Source organism: Saccoglossus kowalevskii, chromosome 1, assembly GCF_978046115.1.
Source record: "Saccoglossus kowalevskii chromosome 1, keSacKowa6.1, whole genome shotgun sequence".
Classification (NCBI taxonomy): domain Eukaryota; kingdom Metazoa; phylum Hemichordata; class Enteropneusta; family Harrimaniidae; genus Saccoglossus; species Saccoglossus kowalevskii.
Genome location: NC_140641.1, coordinates 668,798 through 692,952, shown reverse-complemented (window position 1 = coordinate 692,952; position 24,155 = coordinate 668,798). Strand labels below are relative to the sequence as shown.

The following is a 24,155-nucleotide window of genomic DNA, read 5'->3' as shown; positions in this document are numbered from 1 at the left end:
TCGACTTCATGTTAAAAACTGTAAGTCCTATTGCTTTGATACTATACATATTGTTCATTTTCTAATGATGTCTTCAGTTCTTTAATTGAAATGTGCATTGCTAACAGCGGAACTATCTCAGCTGACAGGCTGCTTGTTGATTCCTTTTTTTAATCGGACAAAAATTATTATCAGTACCGCTCTAGTAAAGCGAGTGTATTGTTTACGGATATATGATTCTTGGAAATTTGATGACAAATACAATGGTACAATATTATGCATGCATTTAAACATAATTATAGCTGACTGCATTTTCCATTGCTGGTTAATGAGGTGCTAGTTAGTATCGACAGTGCTTCAGATATTGATGTAAACTTTCCCCAAATGGCTCCAAGTCGTCTTAAAACAGAAATCATATTTCCATGATCATTAAAATTCAAATACAAAAATAGCGCCTAAATATTTAGAATTATCAACTACATGAATTTTAGTTTTTCAATGTTTATAATTATCTATTTAATTCCATCTGCTGCATTAAACAATCATCTGCATATAAAACCGCTTTGCATAATTTTGCGCCTGATGGTAGGTCATTTATGAAAATGAAAAAGAACAGGGGGCTCAATATTGAACATTGTGGTACTCCAATTTTTATCTGGGAAGTGCTGGACAAACTGCCATTAACACTTGTACACGTGTAGCAGGCATTTCAGTAGATTGTTTGTAAAACTGCAAAGCTTGCAATTGGTGTTGCACAGCCAGTAACCACGTCGCCCACCTGTAAATTCTTTTGCAAATTAATTGCAGATGTCAGATGTCGTAGTGTCGCGTTTAAAATAAAAGGTGAACTGGTTGCGCCAAACAATATTGCCTAAAATTGTCAATGTCAGTTGGGTCGCTTAACCACAGAAATTTAGTGACTTTTCTGTCGGATTCATCCAGTTGTATTTGCAGAAAAGCCTTCTCAATATCTGCCGTCATAGCTATTGGGTTTAAGCAAAATCGAATTAGTATCAACGTCAGCAAGGTGTTCACAGTTGGTTCGGTGACTTCCTCAATGAAGCCTGCTTAAGATGATCTCGTATGATGGTGTTGTAAACTTTCACAAGTTAGCTTGGCAATTTGTTGATCATATTTCTGTAGGTTTGTCGTCAAAATATCATGATCTGGCCGCCATGACAACTTAGTGATGTACCTTCCGTCCTTGCTGGACAAGCAATGATCAACAAATTGGCGATGTTGTTCATCTTTGATGGTGTCATGGATGCCTACCCTTTCAAGGTCCCAATAGTTGGCGACGAGTTTACAGAGCTCGCGGTCTGGTGTTCTGATTGAGGAAATATGAAATGTATGCGTATTATGGCCTCTTCTTTTAGTTGAATAGACTGGTCCCGAAATAAATAACCAAAGGGAAAGGAAACTGCTACTGGACCGGTTCAACTTATAATGTGGTTTCCTATGTAGTCCCAATACCAATCCGCACAAATAAGTCCATCTATTGTCAGTGTGGTGTCACTTGTGATTGGGTGCACTAGAGGTACATGTAGGTTCCGTAAGTGTGGTATGTTACGTAGATCGTTGTAGGAGAGCGACTGCAGTTCGTGGTATGGTTTTATACCCAGTTTTGCTATTCGAAAATGCCTTGGGATCCCTGCTTTAATCAAGGCAGCAAACTCAGTGGTTATAAAACTCCAGTCAGCCCCTTCATCGAATAGGACTGTGGCGACCTGAGAATTACCATTACTAATACCGTTAGTAGTAATTCAAGCTGTTTTGAGAAGCACATGCGGAGGTGGCGCTAGGTTCGTTGTTGACGGCCCATCAAGAAAAAAATTAGTATGCGCAAAGTTTACATCAGTTTCAGAATTTTTTTGCGCTGCCCTAGCCGAGGAGTCCGAATGTATTGAGAAATGGTGTTTTTTCTTACATGAGTAACATGTCCACTGGGAGCGACATTCACACGCTAGATATGAGACAAGACTGTTATAACATAGTTTATTTTTGTGTATAAAGTTGAGTCTGTCGGGTCGAAAGCTTAAAACATGACAGTTGTGTTGTGTTTACAGTATATGCAGTGTGGCAGTTTGGACGTCATTAGATCATAGAGAAGCATTATGTTGGTTATATTCTTATTTGTTGTGATCATTACCTTGCACTGTTGCTACTTTGTTACCTTCAGTAGATTGAGTGCGAGTGGTAAATGCAGAGATAGACAAAGGGTATGATGTACTGTCAATATTGTCCTCATCCAGCCCGACTTCAAGTACGCGTATCTCACGTATCATCGCTATACTGAGAGTTGCCAATGTCCATGTTTGATCACCGTTTGATCGAGCAAGGTCACATCGAAATCGGGAGGGTAACTTTTTGAGAAGTGGAATTATTAGCTCTTTATGTCCAGATTCAGGCTTTCCCAGAACTGTGAGCGATTGCACAATGGTTTCAAGGCTATCGTGGAAGTCTTTAAGCGATGTCGCATTATAACTCGGTGCTGGATGAGACCACAATGCTTCCATATGTGCTTGTACAATTCATTGTTTATCAGTATAGCGTTTCTCCAATAGTGCGTAGGCTGACTTGTATTTTGTTTCGGTAGTCTGGTAACTATTGATTAGTTGTTAGGCTTCATCAGTTACGAGGGACCTTAGATAAGTGAATTTTTGTATACGCTTGAATGTGTCCCACGAAACACTTTCCCAGTTTCCAAGAATAGATAGGAAGCAGATCTATTGTCAGTGAATCTTTATTCAGCGGAACAACGTACACATCACAATACACTGCTCACTAAATTGAGACTAAAAGTGCTGCGCATGACCGGCATGCGACCAACTAGAAATTAGAAACAAAGTAACAAAGCTCTGGCACCAACACTGGCGCATGAATCATCTACGTATTTGTAGCGAAGAATCACGTAACACGCAATAAACAATTGAATGGAAACAAATGATCATTCAAACCCATCCTCGAAAATTATTAATAACTAGTGGGTTTTTTCGGATGAAGAACAGAACATTTGCCATGATTTGATGTAGCATTAGAAGGTTGAGTGAGAAGTTATTGCACACAGCACATTGATCAGTGATACAAATGGAGCTTTGCACACCGTGTGCAAACTTGCTAGAACATAACTACATGACATTCAACCCAAAACAGACATTTAGAAATCTTGTATTATGCCTGTTTTATTTATAGTTTTATTTTCTATCTCCACAGAAAAAGTGAAGAAAAAGACTAGCAGACCGAATTCCCATGATTCTAGAAGTCGAGATAAAAGCCAAGAATGTGTAAAACGTTACAAAGAAGATAAAGTAGTTGATAGAGTGGAGAGAAAAGGGGAAAAGTACAGAGAAGAAGCCCTGATCCGAAAAGAAAGGGAATCTAGAAGAGATGAATGGGAAAGAAAACAAGAAGACATTACCAGGCAAGAAAGACAACATGAAAGACAAATGGAATTACCCAGAAGAAAGTTGAGGGAAGAAAGAATGAGAGAGGAAAGAATCTCTCCATTTGGGGGAAGACGAAGTCACAGGGAGTCACCAGCTAGTCAGAGTACGAGTAGTCTTGAAGGAGATCACAGAGAACCAAAGATGGCAAGTAAAATAATTCCTACGCCAATCAAAAGAAGACGCTATCCACCTGACCTAAGAGATAATCGATATCCTCCAGATCACTTGAGAGATGAACTCAGGGAAAGCAGATATCCACCAAGAAAATACTATGATGGTGAACGTGGTTTCAAAAGTAAAATTCCTGAGAGACCAGGATATAGAGGATATGTTCCTGGTGGGAATGATAGAGGGCTTGAAAGAGGGAAGATTAGACCACCATATGGAAAGTTTGAATCCGAGAGAGACATCAAGCATAGTACTCATTTCAAAGGACAAACTTTTAAACGAAAACATTCTGATCTTGAGGATCTGTCTGGCAGTGAATCACCATTTAGAAAAAGAAGACGGAGTGGAGAACGTCGAGAAAGTCCTCAAATCACAAGTGAAGTGCCCAGGATTGCAAGACTGGGAAGAACTTCAATGGAAAACAGTCCTGCAGCCAGACGACGAGAAGAAAAAGAAGAAAGACATATAGAAAAGGAGAAAACCTCAGAGACTGTAGAGGAACGATTGCCCGCAGAGGAGGTGTTTAGTGATTGGTCAAATGCAAGTGAAGATTCTTTGATTGAAGCTAGCAGTGCCAAGAGTAGAAGTAATAGTGCAGAACAAGATGACATGACAGATCATAAACAAACTGAAGAGAGTAAACTAAAATTAGAAACAGAGAGACTTAGTAGTAGAAACTCCTCTCGGACCAACAGTAAAGAAAGACTTGGACAAGAGCATAATAGGGAAAAGGATAGTGTAAAGGACAATGACCAGGAAAAGGATAGGGAAACTAAAAAGATTTTTGAAAGTTTTATTGAGCAGGAAAGAATTCTAAGAGGACGCAGTCCTAGCATTGGCAGTACATCAAGCAGACATAGTTCAGTGGGATCTGAGTACAAACGATGGGAAGGTAGGACTCATAGGGATAGTGATAGGTCTGATAAAAAAGAAGACATGGGAAGGGGACGAGAAAGTGATCGAGAAGGAGATATAGAAAAAATTAAATCTAAATTAGAGGTATCTGGCAGGGAAAGGACTAATAGTAAATCAGAAGGAATGGAAGTAATTTCACGCACTTCAGAATGTGGTGCAAAAGATAATTCATTGAACACTGATAATGTGGGACTAGAAAAAAGGGAAATTGTAGTAGAAAGTGAATCTGTTTCAAACAAAAGCCCGGGGGAGGTTGCTGAATTACTCATAGAGAATGATTATGAAGAGATTAGTGATGACGAGTTTGATGCCATGATTGAGGACGACTCAAATAGAGAGAAGTCAGAAGAACAATCCAGCCAGATAGGTATGCATTCACTCATATCATTGTCTATAATTGGTGTGTTAGTAGGATCTTACAGATAATAGCCATGTCCATTGTCTAGCTTCTGAACCTACTGGTCTGATAGTGTGCTTAGATCTTACAGATGGTGGCCATATCCATTGTCAAGCTTCTGAACCTACTGGTCTGATAGTGTGCTTAGATCTTACAGATGGTGGCCATATCCATTGTCAAGCTTCTGAACCTACTGGTCTGATAGTGTGCTTTAGATCTTACAGATGGTGGCCATGTCCATTGTCTAGCTTCTGAACCTACTGGTCTGATAGTGTGCTTAGATCTTACAGATGGTGGTCATGTCCATTGTTTAGCTTCTGAACCTACTGGTCTGATAGTGTGCTTAGATCTTACAGATGGTGGTCATGTCCATTGTCTAGCTTCTGAACCTACTGGTCTGATAGTGTGCTTTAGATCTTACAGATGGTGGCCATGTCCATTGTCTAGCTTCTGAACCTACTGGTCTGATAGTGTGCTTAGATCTTACAGATAATAGCCATGTCCATTGTCTAGCTTCTGAACCTACTGGTCTGATAGTGTGCTTAGATCTTACAGATGGTGGCCATGTCCATTGTCAAGCTTCTGAACCTACTGGTCTGATAGTGTGCTTAGATCTTACAGATGGTGGCCATGTCCATAGTCCAGCTTCTGAACCTACTGGTCTGTTAGTGGGCTTAGATCTTACAGATGGTGGCCATGTCCATTGTCTAGCTTCTGAACCTACTGGTCTGATAGTGTGCTTAGATCTTACAGATGGTGGCCATGTCCATTGTCTAGCTTCTGAACCTACTGGTCTGATAGTGTGCTTAGATCTTACAGATGGTGGCCATGTCCATTGTCTAGCTTCTGAACCTACTGGTCTGATAGTGTGCTTAGATCTTACAGATGGTGGCCATGTCCATTGTTTAGCTTCTGAACCTACTGGTCTGATAGTGTGCTTAGATCTTACAGATGGTGGCCATGTCCATTGTCGAGCTTCTGAACCTACTGGTCTGTTAGTGTGCTTAGATCTTACAGATGGTGGCCATGTCCATTGTCTAGCTTCTGAACCTACTGGTCTGATAGTGTGCTTTAGATCTTACAGATGGTGGTCATGTCCATTGTCTAGCTTCTGAACCCACTGGTCTGATAGTGTGCTTTAGATCTTACAGATGGTGGCCATGTCCATTGTCTAGCTTCTGAACCTACTGGTCTGATAGTGTGCTTTAGATCTTACAGATGGTGGCCATGTCCATTGTCTAGCTTCTGAACCTACTGGTCTGATAGTGTGCTTAGATCTTACAGATGGTGGCCATGTCCATTGTCTAGCTTCTGAACCTACTGGTCTGATAGTGTGCTTAGATCTTACAGATGGTGGCCATGTCCATAGTCTAGCTTCTGAACCTACTGGTCTGTTAGTGGGCTTAGATCTTACAGATGGTGGCCATGTCCATTGTCTAGCTTCTGAACCTACTGGTCTGATAGTGTGCTTAGATCTTACAGATGGTGGCCATGTCCATTGTCTAGCTTCTGAACCTACTGGTCTGATAGTGTGCTTAGATCTTACAGATGGTGGCCATGTCCATTGTCTAGCTTCTGAACCTACTGGTCTGATAGTGTGCTTAGATCTTACAGATGGTGGCCATGTCCATTGTTTAGCTTCTGAACCTACTGGTCTGATAGTGTGCTTAGATCTTACAGATGGTGGCCATGTCCATTGTCAAGCTTCTGAACCTACTGGTCTGTTAGTGTGCTTAGATCTTACAGATGGTGGCCATGTCCATTGTCTAGCTTCTGAACCTACTGGTCTGATAGTGTGCTTTAGATCTTACAGATGGTGGCCATGTCCATTGTCTAGCTTCTGAACCCACTGGTCTAATAGTGTGCTTAGATCTTACAGATGGTGGCCATGTCCATTGTCTAGCTTCTGAACCTACTGGTCTGTTAGTGGGCTTTATACTATATATATTGTTCATTTTCTAATGATATCTTCTGTTCTTTAATTGAAATGTGCATTGCTAACATTGCATTGCTATTTCAGTGTGATCCACTAATTCTTTTTTATTATTTGGAAATAATTGTTTATATTAAAGTTAGTGCTAGCTATAACGCAAGTCGTCCTGTGTTTACAATGGCAAAGCAACATGGCACAGCAAATATTTACGTGCAAACGTTTAAATGTATTTACATTTAGGTTGTCCTATTTTTATACAGCATTTGATGTTCTTTTGTTTTTATCTTATTATCCACCGTTCCAGATTTTGTATTGCCAACTTCACCAGTCTCTTTGACACCTATAGTTCCAATGACAACCAAACCTGATGTAAACCCATAATTCTTTGCCTTCATCTCAATATTCTTCATAAAGTTTCAATAAGTCTATGTGGTATACTTTTCACCTTTGTGCCAGCCCATAGCTCTTTTATGGTTTGCATCATCAACAGTTTGAAGGGCAAGAATTCAGTACTGTTCTGAGGCATTCATGACACATCGTTTTTAGCATAGCCTTCAGCATGTATCATCATGTCATACATGTTCTATTTATTTTTTCCACTTTGGCATGTACATTTTACATAATGTCAAGCTTGGATTAAAAAAGATTGACAGGTTCATCGTGGACTTAAATTAAAAACTATTAGGACTTTGTCATGTTGGTAGGCAGCAGAGTAGATAATTTACTGTATGTAATATTATTTTCAGAAACTGTGGATGTTTTAGACGTTGATTTTGCCAGTTTAATAAAGGATTCTGAGTGTCAGTCTCAAGAACCTGGCACAGCATTAAAGAGATTCTCACCTGGTAATGTATTGACAACAATTGGAGTATCTAAAGTTTTGGCTGGACCTCAAATCATTGCTGAAATTCATGAAGTCTGTCTAAAATCATTGCCAGAGGGTAGGTTTACTGTACTATCACTAGGTAAAGAAGGATCACCGCTATTATATACATGTACATATATGTATAATTTACGTACATTGTAACTACAGTAGTATGTGTCAGAAATGTGTTATTTTGTGTTTAACTTACTGTAGTTGTCGGGAATAACCTTTCTTTTGCCTTGCCAAATTAGTGTTCATAATTGTACTATGTTATGAGATATGTCAAATTTGTGTGTCATAATTGTATTATGCAATAAGGTAGTATGTAACAATTTGTGTGTCATAATAGTTTCATAATACAATTGTGACACTATTTTGACACATTATATTATTACATAATTCAATTATGACACTAGTTTGACACATTACATCACACAATGTATTACATAATTCAATTATGACACTAGTTTCACATATTACATTATTACATAATACGATTATGAACATTTGTTTCACATATTACATAATTAAATTGTGACACTTGTTTCACATATTACATTATTACATAATTATGACACTTGTTTGACATATTACATAATTAAATTGTGACACTTGTTCAACATATTACATTATTACATAATTGAATTATGACACTTGATTGACATATTACATTATTACGTAATACGATTATGACACTAGTTTGACATATTACAATATGACACAAATTTTGTTATATCATTTGATAAAAATTGCAGAGCGTCTTGGTTCCAAGTTGAAGTTGTTTGAAAGCGATTTAGGTGCTTTAAATGCTACGTCAATGAAAAGACAGAAACAAAGAGCTAGGCTGTTCACTGATATAGGACCATGTAGACATGCTTTGTGTGCCAGGAGGGATATGGCTATCAGAAAACAACTGCGCAAATCTGATAAGGTGAGAATTGTTATCAATATCAATGTGATATGCTATATTGATACAAAGTGAGACATTCATTTCTGTATGCACAAATGCTACATTGATACAAAGTGAGACATTCATTTCTGTATGCACAAATGCTACATTGATACAAAGTGATACACTTATTTCTGTATGCACAAATGCTACATTGATACAAAGTGTGACACTCATTTCTGTATGCACAAACGCTACATTGATATAAAGTGATATTCATTACTGTATACACGAATGCTATATTGATACAAAGTGAGACATTTATTTCTGTATGCACAAATGCTACATTGATACAAAGTGAGACATTTATTTCTGTATGCACAAATGCTACATTGATACAAAGTGAGACATTCATTTCTGTATGCACAAATGCTGTATTGATACAAAGTGACACTCATTTCTGTATGCACAAATGCTATATTGATAAAAAGTGACATTCATTTCTGTATGCACAAATGCTATATTGATAAAAAGTGACATTCATTTCTGTATGCACAAATGCTACATTGATACAAAGTGAGACACTCATTTCTGTATGCACAAATGCTACATTGATACAAAGTGAGAAACTCATTTTCTGTATGCACAAATACTACATTGATACAAAGTGAGACACTCATTTCTGTGTGCACAAATACTACATTGATACAAAGTGAGACACTCATTTCTGTATGCACAAATACTACATTGATACAAAGTGAGACACTCATTTCTGTATGCACAAATGCTATATTGATACAAAGTGACATTCATTTCTGTATACACAAATGCTATTTTGATACAAAGTGAGACACTCATTTTTGTATGCACAAATGCTACATTGATACAAAGTGAGACACTCATTTCTGTATGCACAAATGCTACATTGATACAAAGTGAGACACTCATTTCTGTATGCACAAATACTACATTGATACAAAGTGAGACACTCATTTCTGTATGCACAAATGCTATATTGATACAAAGTGACATTCATTTTTGTATGCACAAATGCTATATTGATACAAAGTGAGAAACTCATTTTCTGTATGCACAAATGCTACATTGATACAAAGTGAGACACTCATTTCTGTATGCACAAATGCTGTATTGATACAAAGTGAGACATCCATTACTGTATGCACAAATGCTATATTGATACAAAGTGAGACATCCATTACTGTATGCACAAATGCTATATTGATACAAAGTGAGACATCCATTACTGTATGCACAAATGCTATATTGATACAAAGTGAGACATCCATTACTGTATGCACAAATGCTGTATTGATACAAAGTGACATTCATTACTGTATGCACAAATGCTGTATTGATACAAAGTGAGACATCCATTACTGTATGCACAAATGCTACATTGATACAAAGTGAGACATCCATTACTGTATGCACAAATGCTATATTGATACAAAGTGAGACATCCATTACTGTATGCACAAATGCTGTATTGATACAAAGTGACATTCATTTCTGTATGCACAAATGCTGTATTGATACAAAGTGAGACATCCATTACTGTATGCACAAATGCTATATTGATACAAAGTGAGACATCCATTACTGTATGCACAAATGCTGTATTGATACAAAGTGAGACATCCATTACTGTATGCACAAATGCTATATTGATACAAAGTGAGACATCCATTACTGTATGCACAAATGCTATATTGATACAAAGTGAGACATCCATTACTGTATGCACAAATGCTGTATTGATACAAAGTGACATTCATTTCTGTATGCACAAATGCTGTATTGATACAAAGTGAGACACTCATTTCTGTATGCACAAATGCTATATTGATACAAAGTGAGACGCATATTTCTGTATGCACAAATGCTATATTGATAAAAAGTGACATTCATTTCTGTATGCACAAATGCTGTATTGATACCAAGTGACATTCATTTCTGTATACACAAATGCTACATTGATACAAAGTGATATTGATTTCTGTACACACAAATGCTATATTGATAAAAGGTGCGACACTCATTTCTGTATGCACAAATGCTACATTGACACAAAGTGAGACACTCATTTCTGTATGCACAAATGCTACATTGATACAAAGTGAGACACTCATTTCTGTATGCACAAATGCTATATTGATACAAAGTGAGACACTCATTTCTGTATGCACAAATGCTATATTGATACAAAGTGATATTCATTTCTGTATACACAAATGCTATATTGATACAAAGTGAGACACTCATTTCTGTATGCACAAATGCTACATTGATACAAAGTGAGACACTCATTTCTGTATGCACAAATGCTACATTGATACAAAGTGAGACACTCATTTCTGTATGCACAAATGCTATATTGATACAAAGTGAGACACTCATTTCTGTATGCACAAATGCTATATTGATACAAAGTGAGACATTTATTTCTGTATGCACAAATGCTACATTGATACAAAGTGAGACATTCATTTCTGTATGCACAAATGCTGTATTGATACAAAGTGAGACACTCATTTCTGTATGCACAAATGCTACATTGATACAAAGTGAGACACTCATTTCTGTATGCACAAATGCTATATTGATACAAAGTGAGACACTCATTTCTGTATGCACAAATGCTATATTGATACAAAGTGAGACATTTATTTCTGTATGCACAAATGCTACATTGATACAAAGTGAGACATTCATTTCTGTATGCACAAATGCTATATTGATACAAAGTGAGACATTCATTTCTGTATGCACAAATACTACATTGATGCAAAGTGACATTCATTTCTGTATGCACAAATGCTGTATTGATACAAAGTGAGACACTCATTTCTGTATGCACAAATACTACATTGATACAAAGTGAGACATTCATTTCTGTATGCACAAATGCTGTATTGATACAAAGTGAGACACTCATTTTCTGTATGCACAAATACTACATTGATACAAAGTGAGACATTCATTTCTGTATGCACAAATACTACATTGATGCAAAGTGACATTCATTTCTGTATGCACAAATGCTGTATTGATACAAAGTGAGACACTCATTTCTGTATGCACAAATGCTACATTGATACAAAGTGAGACATCCATTACTGTATGCACAAATACTACATTGATACAAAGTGAGACACTCATTTCTGTATGCACAAATACTACATTGATACAAAGTGAGACACTCATTTCTGTATGCACAAATACTACATTGATACAAAGTGAGACACTCATTTCTGTATGCACAAATACTACATTGATACAAAGTGAGACACTCATTTCTGTATGCACAAATACTACATTGATACAAAGTGAGACACTCATTTCTGTATGCACAAATACTACATTGATACAAAGTGAGACACTCATTTCTGTATGCACAAATACTACATTGATACAAAGTGAGACACTCATTTCTGTATGCACAAATACTACATTGATACAAAGTGAGACACTCATTTCTGTATGCACAAATACTACATTGATACAAAGTGAGACACTCATTTCTGTATGCACAAATACTACATTGATACAAAGTGAGACACTCATTTCTGTATGCACAAATACTACATTGATACAAAGTGAGACACTCATTTCTGTATGCACAAATACTACATTGATACAAAGTGAGACACTCATTTCTGTATGCACAAATACTACATTGATACAAAGTGAGACACTCATTTCTGTATGCACAAATACTACATTGATACAAAGTGAGACACTCATTTCTGTATGCACAAATACTACATTGATACAAAGTGAGACACTCATTTCTGTATGCACAAATACTACATTGATACAAAGTGAGACACTCATTTCTGTATGCACAAATACTACATTGATACAAAGTGAGACACTCATTTCTGTATGCACAAATACTACATTGATACAAAGTGAGACACTCATTTCTGTATGCACAAATACTACATTGATACAAAGTGAGACACTCATTTCTGTATGCACAAATACTACATTGATACAAAGTGAGACACTCATTTCTGTATGCACAAATACTACATTGATACAAAGTGAGACACTCATTTCTGTATGCACAAATACTACATTGATACAAAGTGAGACACTCATTTCTGTATGCACAAATACTACATTGATACAAAGTGAGACACTCATTTCTGTATGCACAAATACTACATTGATACAAAGTGAGACACTCATTTCTGTGTGCACAAATACTACATTGATACAAAGTGAGACACTCATTTCTGTATGCACAAATGCTATATTGATACAAAGTGATATTCATTTCTGTATACACAAATGCTATATTGATACAAAGTGAGACACTCATTTCTGTATGCACAAATGCTACATTGATACAAAGTGAGACACTCATTTCTGTATGCACAAATGCTACATTGATACAAAGTGAGACACTCATTTCTGTATGCACAAATGCTATATTGATACAAAGTGAGACACTCATTTCTGTATGCACAAATGCTATATTGATACAAAGTGAGACATTTATTTCTGTATGCACAAATGCTACATTGATACAAAGTGAGACATTCATTTCTGTATGCACAAATGCTGTATTGATACAAAGTGAGACACTCATTTCTGTATGCACAAATGCTACATTGATACAAAGTGAGACACTCATTTCTGTATGCACAAATGCTATATTGATACAAAGTGAGACACTCATTTCTGTATGCACAAATGCTATATTGATACAAAGTGAGACATTTATTTCTGTATGCACAAATGCTACATTGATACAAAGTGAGACATTCATTTCTGTATGCACAAATGCTATATTGATACAAAGTGAGACATTCATTTCTGTATGCACAAATACTACATTGATGCAAAGTGACATTCATTTCTGTATGCACAAATGCTGTATTGATACAAAGTGAGACACTCATTTCTGTATGCACAAATACTACATTGATACAAAGTGAGACACTCATTTCTGTATGCACAAATACTACATTGATACAAAGTGAGACACTCATTTCTGTATGCACAAATACTACATTGATACAAAGTGAGACACTCATTTCTGTATGCACAAATACTACATTGATACAAAGTGAGACACTCATTTCTGTATGCACAAATACTACATTGATACAAAGTGAGACATCCATTACTGTATGCACAAATGCTACATTGATACAAAGTAAGACACTCATTTCTGTATGCACAAATACTACATTGATACAAAGTGAGACATCCATTTCTGTATGCACAAATGCTGTATTGATACAAAGTGACATTCATTTCTGTATGCACAAATGCTGTATTGATACAAAGTGAGACACTCATTTCTGTATGCACAAATGCTACATTGATACAAAGTGAGACATCCATTTCTGTATGCACAAATGCTGTATTGATACAAAGTGACATTCATTTCTGTATGCACAAATGCTGTATTGATACAAAGTGAGACACTCATTTCTGTATGCACAAATGCTATATTGATACAAAGTGACATTCATTTCTGTATGCACAAATGCTGTATTGATACAAAGTGAGACACTCATTTCTGTATGCACAAATGCTACATTGATACAAAGTGAGACATCCATTTCTGTATGCACAAATGCTGTATTGATACAAAGTGACATTCATTTCTGTATGCACAAATGCTACATTGACACAAAGTGAGAAACTCATTTTCTGTATGCACAAATACTACATTGATACAAAGTGAGACATCCATTACTGTATGCACAAATGCTACATTGATACAAAGTAAGACACTCATTTCTGTATGCACAAATACTACATTGATACAAAGTGAGACATCCATTACTGTATGCACAAATGCTACATTGATACAAAGTAAGACACTCATTTCTGTATGCACAAATACTACATTGATACAAAGTGAGACATCCATTTCTGTATGCACAAATGCTGTATTGATACAAAGTGACATTCATTTCTGTATGCACAAATGCTGTATTGATACAAAGTGAGACACTCATTTCTGTATGCACAAATGCTATATTGATACAAAGTGAGACGCATATTTCTGTATGCACAAATGCTATATTGATACAAAGTGACATTCATTTCTGTATACACAAATGCTACATTGATACAAAGTGATATTCATTTCTGTATGCACAAATGCTACATTGATACAAAGTGATATTCATTACTGTACACACAAATGCTATATTGATAAAAGGTGCGACACTCATTTCTGTATGCACAAATGCTACATTGACACAAAGTGAGACACTCATTTCTGTATGCACAAATGCTATATTGATACAAAGTGACATTCATTTCTGTATGCACAAATGCTGTATTGATACAAAGTGAGACACTCATTTCTGTATGCACAAATGCTACATTGATACAAAGTGAGACATCCATTTCTGTATGCACAAATGCTGTATTGATACAAAGTGACATTCATTTCTGTATGCACAAATGCTACATTGACACAAAGTGAGAAACTCATTTTCTGTATGCACAAATACTACATTGATACAAAGTGAGACATCCATTACTGTATGCACAAATGCTACATTGATACAAAGTAAGACACTCATTTCTGTATGCACAAATACTACATTGATACAAAGTGAGACATCCATTACTGTATGCACAAATGCTACATTGATACAAAGTAAGACACTCATTTCTGTATGCACAAATACTACATTGATACAAAGTGAGACATCCATTTCTGTATGCACAAATGCTGTATTGATACAAAGTGACATTCATTTCTGTATGCACAAATGCTGTATTGATACAAAGTGAGACACTCATTTCTGTATGCACAAATGCTATATTGATACAAAGTGAGACGCATATTTCTGTATGCACAAATGCTATATTGATACAAAGTGACATTCATTTCTGTATACACAAATGCTACATTGATACAAAGTGATATTCATTTCTGTATGCACAAATGCTACATTGATACAAAGTGATATTCATTACTGTACACACAAATGCTATATTGATAAAAGGTGCGACACTCATTTCTGTATGCACAAATGCTACATTGACACAAAGTGAGACACTCATTTCTGTATGCACAAATGCTACATTGATACAAAGTGAGACACTCATTTCTGTATGCACAAATGCTATATTGATACAAAGTGAGACACTCATTTCTCTATACACAAATGCTACATTGATACAAAATGAGACACTCATTTCTGTATGCACAAATGCTATATTGATACAAAGTGAGACACTCATTTCTGTATGCACAAATGCTATATTGATACAAAGTGAAACACTCATTTCTGTATGCACAAATGCTATATTGGTACAAAGTGAGACACTCATTTCTGTATGCACAAATGCTATATTGATACAAAGTGATATTCATTTCTGTATGCACAAATGCTACATTGATACAAAGTGATATTCATTACTGTACACACAAATGCTATATTGATAAAAGGTGCGACACTCATTTCTGTATGCACAAATGCTACATTGACACAAAGTGAGACACTCATTTCTGTATGCACAAATGCTATATTGATACAAAGTGAGACACTCATTTCTGTATGCACAAATGCTATATTGATACAAAGTGAGACACTCATTTCTGTATGCACAAATGCTATATTGATACAAAGTGATATTCATTTCTGTATGCACAAATGCTACATTGATACAAAGTGATATTCATTACTGTACACACAAATGCTATATTGATAAAAGGTGCGACACTCATTTCTGTATGCACAAATGCTACATTGACACAAAGTGAGACACTCATTTCTGTATGCACAAATGCTACATTGATACAAAGTGAGACACTCATTTCTGTATGCACAAATGCTATATTGATACAAAGTGAGACACTCATTTCTGTATGCACAAATGCTATATTGATACAAAGTGATATTCATTTCTGTATACACAAATGCTATATTGATACAAAGTGAGACACTCATTTCTGTATACACAAATGCTATATTGATACAAAGTGACATTCATTTCTGTATGCACAAATGCTGTATTGATACAAAGTGAGACACTCATTTCTGTATGCACAAATGCTATATTGATACAAAGTGAGACACTCATTTCTGTACACACAAATGTTATATTGATGCAAAGTGACATTCATTTCTGTATGCACAAATACTACATTGACACAAAGTGAGACACTCATTTCTGTATGCACAAATGCTACATTGATACAAAGTGAGACACTCATTTCTGTATGCACAAATGCTGTATTGATACAAAGTGACACTCATTTCTGTATGCACAAATGCTATATTGATACAAAGTGATATTCATTTCTGTATGCACAAATGCTACATTGATACAAAGTGATATTCATTACTGTACACACAAATGCTATATTGATAAAAGGTGCGACACTCATTTCTGTATGCACAAATGCTACATTGACACAAAGTGAGACACTCATTTCTGTATGCACAAATGCTACATTGATACAAAGTGAGACACTCATTTCTGTATGCACAAATGCTATATTGATACAAAGTGAGACACTCATTTCTGTATGCACAAATGCTATATTGATACAAAGTGATATTCATTTCTGTATACACAAATGCTATATTGATACAAAGTGAGACACTCATTTCTGTATACACAAATGCTATATTGATACAAAGTGACATTCATTTCTGTATGCACAAATGCTGTATTGATACAAAGTGAGACACTCATTTCTGTATGCACAAATGCTATATTGATACAAAGTGAGACACTCATTTCTGTACACACAAATGCTATATTGATGCAAAGTGACATTCATTTCTGTATGCACAAATGCTGTATTGATACAAAGTGAGACACTCATTTCTGTATGCACAAATGCTACATTGATACAAAGTGAGACACTCATTTCTGTATGCACAAATGCTGTATTGATACAAAGTGACACTCATTTCTGTATGCACAAATGCTATATTGATACAAAGTGAGACATATTTCTGTATGCACAAATGCTATATTGATAAAAAGTGAGACACTCATTTCTGTATGCACAAATGCTACATTGATACAAAGTGAGACACTCATTTCTGTATGCACAAATGCTATATTGATACAAAGTATTGATACAAAGTGAGACACTCATTTCTCTATACACAAATGCTACATTGATACAAAATGAGACACTCATTTCTCTATGCACAAATGAAATTTAGAGGTTAATTTGCATACATCATTTTTGTTGTTTTAAGTCTTATGTTGTGTATAATTTCAGGACAGCGATCACAGTGGATATACAGCACCAGATATCGATTTAGATCTGTATAGAATGTGCATTCAATTGTTTAAAAAAAAGGACCCTCTCAGAGTCAAGAAAACATTCAAGCTCACTTCTCCAGCACCAGCAATAACATCATGTTAACTCAAGTTACAGTGTATTCTACAGAGGAATCACTGTTCAGAGATAATAGCTCTGCTAATAATATATGTACATGTGTCATAGAACTACTGTACTATGGATTTAATTAATCTATGAAACATTTTGCTTAATTATTCTTTTAACGATTTGGTCTGTCATATATTTCAATATAAGGGATGTTCAATTCCTTTATTGATAATTTACTTTTCAACAATTTAAAAGGAACCTGAAACCACATAGTTTTCTGTTTTTGACTTTCGTCTGCCAAGTTTCAGAGATTATTATCTTTTAAAGCAACAGTGAAAAAACAAACCATAGAAAGAATGAGAAACTGCAAATCTGACATAAAAACCCTATTTTTAAGAGGTTCACATAAATGTCCATAACTTAATCTGTTCAATAATAAGTGTACATTTTTTACTTTCATTAAATTGTCTTAAGTATTATAAACTCCATGTACATATTAAGCTTCACTGTTGTTCTATACTAGTACGGTGGCCCATATATACAATTAGTCCGCTACATGAAAATCCGTCGGCTATTTGAAAATCGTTCTGCTACTTGAAAAAAAGTCGGTCGGCTACTTGAAAATTGCTCCGTTACATGAAAATCGGTCGGCTACATGAAAATCGGCCGACTATATGAAAATCGGTCGGCTACATGAAAATTGGTCGGCTACATAAAAATCGGTCGGCTACATGAAAATCGGCCGGCTATATGAAAATCGGTCGGTTACATGAAAATCGGTCGGTTACGTGAAAATCGATCGGCTACATGAAAATCAGTCGGCTATATGAAAATCGGTCGGCTACATGAAAATCGGTCGGCTACATGAAAATCGGTCGATTACTTGAAAATCACGGTAACACAAATTATTAATTTTTTAAAGAAAACAAGCGGGAAACTATATGCACCCCAATGAGCTAAAGATGATGCATTTGTGTCTCGTATTGTTTAATTATTTTTAAATCTATATAACGGCATAGTGTAAAACTATGTGTAAAATGTATATTTACTAAAATCTTGCTACACGTGACGTACAATGAAGAGTTTAAATTTAAATCGAAAGCAAGGACTTGACATAAACACGTAGCTCTTTAAACGAACTTTGCGAAGAAATACTACGCGTGATAATTTACACTTGTTTTGCAATAACTTGCATACTAGTATATATTTTTCGCTGTTATTGTAATTAACATTATTGTTGTTTAGGAGTTAAAATGGTATAGAAATCCATTTATGTACTATTATCACCACCGGAGGAGGGTTACACGTGTTCACGTGGTTTTGAATCGTCACCTGGTTTGTTCCTACTATTATAATACGATGTCGTTCAACTTCATCTATCTAGTACTCAAATACCAAGTTGATCTACGCATATATCCGTTTTGGCAATTGAGATTCTGTCATCATTTTTAATATCCGAAGTACATGATTAGTTTTCGTCCATTCTTGAGTATTACAAATCATTATTATAGTTCATATAGAAATATTTTGTTTATACCACATATGTGTTTATTGGAAAATATTGCGTCATGTAACTACGACTCGTCTCAATTGGGCATGTTGTACCGGAGCACCGAGTTACTGACGTTATAGGACATATTTTTATAGCTCCATTGATAAGGCTGTTTTATACAAATCTATACCTCGTCATAGATCATTTGAAGGTGATCAAATTATGATTGAGTATACCTCATTATAGACCAAACATCAGCCATGATATGTGCATGGGCTTTATGAGCGAGATTTTTTCTTGTCGTTTTTCGCTTTCATTTAAATTTTAGAGATCATGTGTGCACGATATATTCACAACATGATGGTAGACCAAATTGTTGAAAATGTCCTCATAGCATGTAGGTAAGCTTTGTGTGTCGCGCCAAAATTGCACACATTTCAATTATTACAGATAACATAATGTTTGTTTGTGCAATTAGTTTAGTTGACCGTTCTATCACCTCAGCTTTGACAATCACACCGATTTTTTAAAATAAGTCATAAACATTAGTGTGCCCGATTTACAACCCGTAGTTGCGAATCATGTGATATGACGGTCGGTAAGGGGTATTTTCGTAAGCTGTAATCAATTGTTTTTATTTTTCGTAATAATGTAATTTAAAAAATAAAAAAACGAAATTTCGTAGACATGAGCAAGGTGTAAAACGTAATCAGCTATCCTATTCTTCCGTAATTCGTACACAAATCTTATTTTTTGTAAGTGTATAAACCATTTTCCACATTAAATGTTGTAATTCGTACGAAATTACAAACTTGTAATTCCTCATTTGAAGCCCGGTGTAATGCGAAGAATTTTCCGTGCGCTAAAACTTCCGGGTGAGGTCGTCGCACAAGCGCAATGCAGTTCTTGAATTTTCTTCGTTGTAGTGGATTTTCGTAAATAATGTGCATTGTTCAATGAAAATAAACGTTCTGCTGTTGATGCATCGACGGCAGATGGCTAAGTTGTAACGTATATCTCGAATGTAGGTAGTTTTGGCCACACACATGTTTTATATCTTGTTGATTGAATCTCAGACTAGTATTACTAGTCTGAGATTGAATCTATGCAGTTTTATATATTTAGTAATCCAAAATCTAAATAAATGTATATAACAGCAAAGACTGTGTTTGAAACTATTTCCGTAAAACTATCAGTAAATACAAATAGTACATTTATAAACAAAATACAACAACCTAGCGAGCACCTCTGCTTGTGTAAACACCAGATGTGTTATTTACTTAAGGATTATAAATGATTAATATTATTTTGCCTGGCGTTGTACATAATACATGTCAAGCATGCTCACGTATAATTTTATTTTTCCAAACATGGAAAAATAATTGCTAAGAATTGAGAATAGTTGATATCGTCACAAAAAGAACATATCTAATAGAGATTAACACAAGATACCTACAAAACATGTATCAAATGAATTGAGCTGGTAGTTTTCAAGAAGTCGTCGGAAATAGCAGTTTTGACATAAATGACCCAAAATATAAAAAAAAAATATAATATTGACACAAAATCTGAGAGAGACCCATTCAAGGTAGAATATTATTATTAGTATTCAGTAAAACTTATTAGTATTCAAGTCGCAAATACGAAACTTGTTATAATTTATAGTTATTTCGCCAATAACATAATGAAATTAAACAATTGTTAAGTTTAAAAGCTAATCCTTACAACAGACAATGATGATCATTGTCTCACCTCGTATATTATATTTCTGATGTTTTGTCTGGCATCAGATTTTTATTTGTCACTATAATATTATTTTAATAACTTGTCAAAAGATCCATTTCTTACCTCTATATCTGAACAGATTATATCATGATTATTATTTTATACGACTATAGAATTTGAACAACTCACTGTAGTTTGTTTAGTGAATTATTATTATTATTATTATTATTATTATTATTATTATTATTATATGCATATTTAATTTGTATGCTCATTTGCTAAAACAATGAGCGAGTTAGCGTGACGTTCGAAGTTAACACGATGTTCTAAATATTCTGACTTTTACAATGACATGTACGCAATGTTATCTACACTTTATTTAATGCGGTGTGCAAGTGTCCTCGTCAAGCATTGTTCTTAGTAGAACACCGGAAAATATATCAAACCGGAACTAATATCGCACGTTAACGTTCGACATTAATTCCTGGCCTGATTCGCGCATATGCGTCACACAAACCCATGAGATTTGTCACAGCAGAACGCATTCACCGGAGGTTATTCTATGTGCGATATTCTTTGGCTCTTAAATCAAATTTATGAAAACAACTGTAAAATGTAATTATGAATTTGTTTTATCTTCGTAAAGTGTAAAAACCCATTTTCACTATACATGGAATTTTCATTTTATTTCTTGTAAAAACGTAAAATGCCTTTTTAATTTTCTGTAACCTGTATCAGCTATCCCCCTCGCCCACCCTCTGATATATGTTGACAGCAAGACGCTCGTTTTATAGGTGAATAAAAGCTAAACTTAGTAGTAGTAAAGCCATGAAACTGATTTGTAGTGATGTAAACGTGATACACGATACAGTAGATTTTGGTAACGAGTCGTAACAATTTGTGGTTGTATAGGGTTAGAATGGCGCACTGACTTGTAACCTGTTTACATTCAAAGCCTAGAGTCAGCATGCCAATACAATCAACACATGCAAATATGATGTTTCAAGTATACAGGTTGGTTGACTTCATTTTATTTAACAAACAGATGAATACGTTGTTTACCCGACTTCGTAAGCATACACAAGCAATGGTATACATTGCATGTTGTACTTCCGGGTCATATCTGCAGGTCGAAGGTTACCTCGCATCATACACGCGATTTTCTAGATAGAGGAGCAATTTTCATATAGCGGCGCGATTTTCAAGTAGCCGACCGAATTTTTCAAGTAGTGGAGCGATTTTCATGTAGCGGAGCAGTTTTCAAGTAGCCGAGCAATTTTCAAGTAGCCGACCGATTTTCATGTAGCGGAGCAATTTTCAAATAGCCGACTGACTTTCATGTAGCGGACCAATTGTATATATGGGCCACCGTAATACTAGTGCACGGTACTGTAAAAACAGGTACATTTCTGTAAAGATTGTGCAATAGTCTTAAATATAGTGTTGTATGATATTTGAATGTATGGGCTTATTTGCAAATGTGTGCCCTAACGTCATTATTGGTATAAATTAAATGTTGGTAACACCTAACAGATTTGTTCATTTCGTGATAATAACTTCAATTCTTTATTTGTCATGAATTTCTTAATGTATTTTTTGTAGAATATGCTTTTATTTTTGAATATCATCATAATTGCTTTTTCATTTTGACAGTGTCTTAGGTATGTTTAGATGGGTAAATAATGTCACACACTCATATTTTGATAGACTTCGATGTGTTGTACAAAAATTTTGTTTATGAGGATAAACTGAAGAATATTCCATGCAAAAAAATAGTAAAAAGTCGTTGATATTAGAATATTGTGTTCATTCATTCTAGTTACCATGTCTGTGTGTGTGTGTGTGTGTGTGTGTGTGTGTTGGTGTAGAGTAGAAGTAGAGCCAGTAGTCCAGACATACACAAACAAAGTGGAGCCCTTTGTACAAGTGGACATGGGGCTCCACAATGTTTCATAATTTATATTAATATTTAATCGAATTTAAGTCAGGTTTGCGAAGCTTAGGTTTAGTATCCGGGAAGGTATAGTTCAGTTTATATTAATATTAATATAATTATACCAAACCTTATCCCGATACTAAACCTACAGTACTCATTTCGCACAACCTCCCGCCCGCTTCCGGATTGCGATCGCTTTTTTTTCGCTCGCTTTATTCAATTCGACCGTGCAATTTCCGCATTTTTTTCGACCGCGCAAATCCGGAAGTATTTGCTCGCGCAATCGCCCGCATTTACAGTTCATTACCTACTGTCATGTACAAGTGTATCATTTTTGTTATTATGATGTTAAAATAAGAATAAATACAATCAGAAATTTATAGAACGACCGTTGAAAAAATACGGTAGATCACACTGCCATATAAAATTGGTAATAATACATACGCGTAGTAATAATGTCCACCATAAACAAGATCGAACCAAACATGTGAAATAAAATACGACACTGACACAGACACAACTAATATGAAATAAAACCATTCTATTTTTGGTGGAGAGCGAAAAATGTCTATTACGGTATTCGTTGAGTAACCGTGTGTAGGGTGACGGTTGTCATGCACGCATGGTTTGGGTTTAACACAGGTCAAGTTGTAGTTATGTTAAAATCCGTGGCACCTATAACAATTGAAGAATATCTGCAGGAATAGTAAGACTGTGAAAAAACGACCAATCGATTTTTATAGAATGACCGTAGTGTACAATTTGTCTAACAAATACAATTCTTGCAAATGTAATGTCGGCCAGCGCCCATCTTACTCGTCCGAAGTTGTCGAAGCCGACATCAATGGAGATCGCGTTTTTTAACTAGGCGGCTGGCAAACGGAGTAACACGTTACATAAACTTGTTGAATTACAATTATGGTTTTTATTTTTGCGCCCAATGTCTCGTTATAAAATAAAGGATTCAAATTTTGCGAACTCTGGGCGAAATACTTTCATGAGCTGTACGTAGTTCACTTACAGCCAAAACAAAGTCAGCTTGGACTTTGTGA

The 24,155-nt window shown here is 35.4% G+C and overlaps 1 protein-coding gene across 5 annotated transcripts in view; it reads left to right on the top strand.

Annotated features, from left to right (window-relative positions):
* Nucleotides 1-22,965, top strand: part of LOC100374861 (uncharacterized) — a 104,299-nt gene extending 81,334 nt beyond the window's left edge. For all 5 annotated transcript variants that reach the window (XM_085498224.1, XM_085498216.1, XM_085498222.1 and 2 more), the window contains 4 exons: nucleotides 3,193-4,875; nucleotides 7,585-7,779; nucleotides 8,459-8,634; nucleotides 17,840-22,965. In XM_085498224.1, the coding sequence (XP_085354350.1) occupies nucleotides 3,193-4,875; nucleotides 7,585-7,779; nucleotides 8,459-8,634; nucleotides 17,840-17,986 (2,201 nt within the window). In that variant the 3' untranslated portion in view covers nucleotides 17,987-22,965. The remainder of the gene's footprint in view (nucleotides 1-3,192; nucleotides 4,876-7,584; nucleotides 7,780-8,458; nucleotides 8,635-17,839) is intronic.
* Nucleotides 22,966-24,155: the final 1,190 nt, after the last annotated feature.